The 3,238-nt window shown below is 48.2% G+C and overlaps 1 protein-coding gene across 1 annotated transcript in view; it reads right to left on the bottom strand.

Moving 5' to 3' along the window:
- The window catches only part of SSMEM1 (serine rich single-pass membrane protein 1), an 11,494-nt gene that overhangs the window by 1,501 nt on the left and 6,755 nt on the right, over positions 1 to 3,238 (bottom strand). The window contains exon 2 of the mRNA XM_008049595.1: positions 2,685 to 2,739. Within this exon, the coding sequence (XP_008047786.1) occupies positions 2,685 to 2,739 (55 nt within the window). The remainder of the gene's footprint in view (positions 1 to 2,684; positions 2,740 to 3,238) is intronic.

The following is a 3,238-nucleotide window of genomic DNA, read 5'->3' as shown; positions in this document are numbered from 1 at the left end:
GCCACCGAGCCCAGCTCTTTCTTTCTTTCTTTTTTTTTTTTTAATCAGAGTCTCACTCTGCTGCCCAGGCTACAGTGCAGTGGCAACTGCAGCCTAGACCTGCTGCTGGGATCAGGCGATCTTTCCACGTCAGCCTTTCAAGTAGCTGGAACCACAGGTGTGCACCACCAAGCCCGGTTAATTTTTATACTTATTGTAGAGATGAGGTCTTGCCAAGTTGCCCAGGCTGGTCTCGAACACCTGAGCTCAGGCAATTCTCTCTCCTCTGCCTCTAAAGTGCTGGGATGACAGGTGTGAGCCACCATACCTTACAAGAAGAATCTTTTCTTTTTTTTTTTTGAGTTGGAGTTTCACTCCATCACCCAGATTGGAGGGCAGTGGCCGCTCCCAGCCACCGCAGCCTCAACCCACTGGGCTCCGGCGATCCTTCCGCCTCAGCCTTCCAAGTAGCCAGAATTACAGGCACGTGCTACCATGCCCAGCTGATTTTTTAAATTTATTGTGGAGATGAGGTCTCACCAAGTTGCCCAGGTGGGTCTCAAACCCGCGGGCTCAGGCAATCCACTCACCTCAGCCTCCCAAAGGCGCAGGATTACAGGCTGAGCCACCGAGCCTGGCTAAGAATCTTTTCTTTATGTAGGGGTTGCTGTGCTGCAGTTGGCTTGTGCCAGCTTACAAGAGCTCATTCACTTTCAGGAATTTTTGTGAGATGATAAAGCATAGCCATTATTAAAAATTAAATTATACAAATTTACAATAAAATCAATTTGCTAAAAATAAAGATAATAACTACTGAAAACTTATCACTTCCTAATTATCTTACTACATTTTATTATGCTTTATATTTTTGTTGTTGTTGTTGTTGTTGTTGGATTCTCACTCTCATCCAGGCTGGAGTGCAGTGGCACACTCACGACCAGCGCAGCCTCAACCTGCTGGGATCAGGGAATCCTTTCGCCTCAGCCTTCCAAGTAGCTGGAAGCACAGGCATGTGCCACCATGCCCGGCTGATTTTTTTATTTATTGTGGAGACAAGGTCTAGACATATTGTCCAGGCTGGTCTCAAACCCCTGAGCTCAGGCAGTTCTCTCACTTCTGTCTCCCAAAGTGTTGGGATTACAAGCATGAGCCACTGCTCCCAGCTGCTTTATACTTTTGAAGTTGTTCATGTCTGTTGAATCTGGATGTTAAAAATACTATGTGGGTGGCCGGGCGCAGTGGCTCATGCCTGTTATCCCAGCACTTTGGGAGGCTGAGGTGAGAGGATTACCTGAGCCCCGGGGTTTGATACCAGCCTGGGCAACTTGGCAAGACCTCGTCTCTACAATAAGCCAAAAAATTAGCCAGGCGTGGTAGTGCATGCCTGTAGTTCCAGTTGCTTAGAAGGTTGTGGTGGAAGGACCACCTGAGCCTAGCAGGTTGGGGCTGTGGTGGCTGTGAGCGTACCACTGCACTCCAGTCTGGGTAACCGAGTGAGATTCCGACTCAAACAAACAAATACTATGTAGGTTGGGCACAATGGCTTGCGCCTGTAATCTTAGCTCTTTGGGAGGCTGAGGTAGGAGGACTGGTTGAGGCTGGGGTTTGAGAATAGCAAGGGCAATAGCGGGAGACCACATCAAAAGAAAGATGAAAGAAGGAAGGAAGGAAGGAAGGGGGGAGGGAGAGAGGGAGAAAGAAAGAAAATAAAAAGCTGGGAGCGGTTTCTCATGCCTATAATCCCATCACTTTGGGAGGCCAAGATGAGAGGATTCCCTGAGCCCACGGGTTCGAGACAAACCTGGCCAACTTGGTGAGACCGCATCACTACAATAAATCAAAAAATTAGCCAGGCATGGTGGCCCATGCCTGTAGTTCCAGCTACTTGAAAGGCTGAAGCGGAAGGATCACATGAGCCCAGCAGGTCAGGGCTGCGGTGGCCGTGAGCATGCCACTGTACTCCAGCCTGGGTGACAGAGTGAGACTCCAACTCAAAAAAAAAAAAATTAAAAAGAAACAAAAAGAAAACACTACATAAGGTCTGCTATGGCACATCTCTTCCTAACTCCACGTCCAGTGACATAATGTTACCAGTTTAAAACCAGCTTTGCTGGAAATATTTATACCATAAAAATCAGCAAACACTGAAGATCAGGGATTGATGTATGTGGTTTTGGTGGATGTCTCAGCTTAAGAAGCTGATCGAGAACATGTTACTAAGCAGGTTAGGTTTCAGAGTCATGCCTGTAGCTTCTACAATGGGAAGAACACCCCAGATGGGAACTCTCCTTCCAGTGGTTATCTAAAACCATTATCTGTTTCAGTGAGGAAGTCACTTGCGTCACTGACAACCAAGTTAAGTTCCAAAATCCATCTCCTGCTTCTTCTTTTTTTTTTTTTTTTTTTGAGTGGGAGTCTCACTCTCTGTTGCCCAGGCTGGAGTACAGTGGCACGCTCAGGGCCACCACAGCCTCAACATGCTGGGCTCAGGTGATCCTTCGGCCTCAGCCTTCTAAGTAGCTGGAACCACAGGTGTGCGCCATCACGCCCGGCTAATTTTTTGATTTATTGTAGAGACAAGGTCTCTCCAAGTTGCCCAGGCTCAAGGGATCCTCCCTCCTTAGTCTCCCAAGGCCACTACCAGGGTGCGCCCCCACACATCCCTCTCTCCTCTTAGTTCAATACCCAACATGCACTGCACTCACCTTTACTTCCTGAAGAGCTTGTTCCACTGTCCTCATCCTTTTTATCCTCAGACATCTGTTTCAGAAACAGAGATTAGAGTGAGCTCAGTTTGTTATTTCTCAAAATGGTTACTTGTTAAAAACCACTATAGTCAGGCAAGTGGCTCACCCAACATCCCAGCACCTTGGGAGGCGGAGCGAGAGGACTGCCCACAGATTTGAGACCAGCCTGGGCAACATAGCGAGTCCTCATCTTCACAATAAATCAAAAAATTAGCCAGGCGTGGTGGCATATGCCTATGGTTCCAGCTACTTGGAAGGTTGAAACAGGAGGATCGCCTGAGCCCAGCAGGTCGAGGCTGCAGTAGCCGTGAGTGTGCCACTGCGCTCCAGCCTGGGCAACAGAGTGAGATTCTGACTCAAAAAAAAAACAAAAACCAGCTGGGCTCAGTGGCTCAGCCTGTAATCCCGCGCCTTGGGTGGCTGAGGTGGGTGAATTGCCTGAGCCCATGGGTTCAAGACCTGCCTGGGCAACTTGGTGAGATCTCATCTCTACAATAAATCAAAAAATTAGC

This window comes from Carlito syrichta, unplaced genomic scaffold (assembly GCF_000164805.1).
Source record: "Carlito syrichta isolate Samal-C Ts95f unplaced genomic scaffold, Tarsius_syrichta-2.0.1 Scaffold135806, whole genome shotgun sequence".
NCBI lineage: Eukaryota > Metazoa > Chordata > Mammalia > Primates > Tarsiidae > Carlito > Carlito syrichta.
Note: the sequence above shows the minus strand (reverse complement) of the source record. Positions and strands in the feature narration are given on the sequence as shown.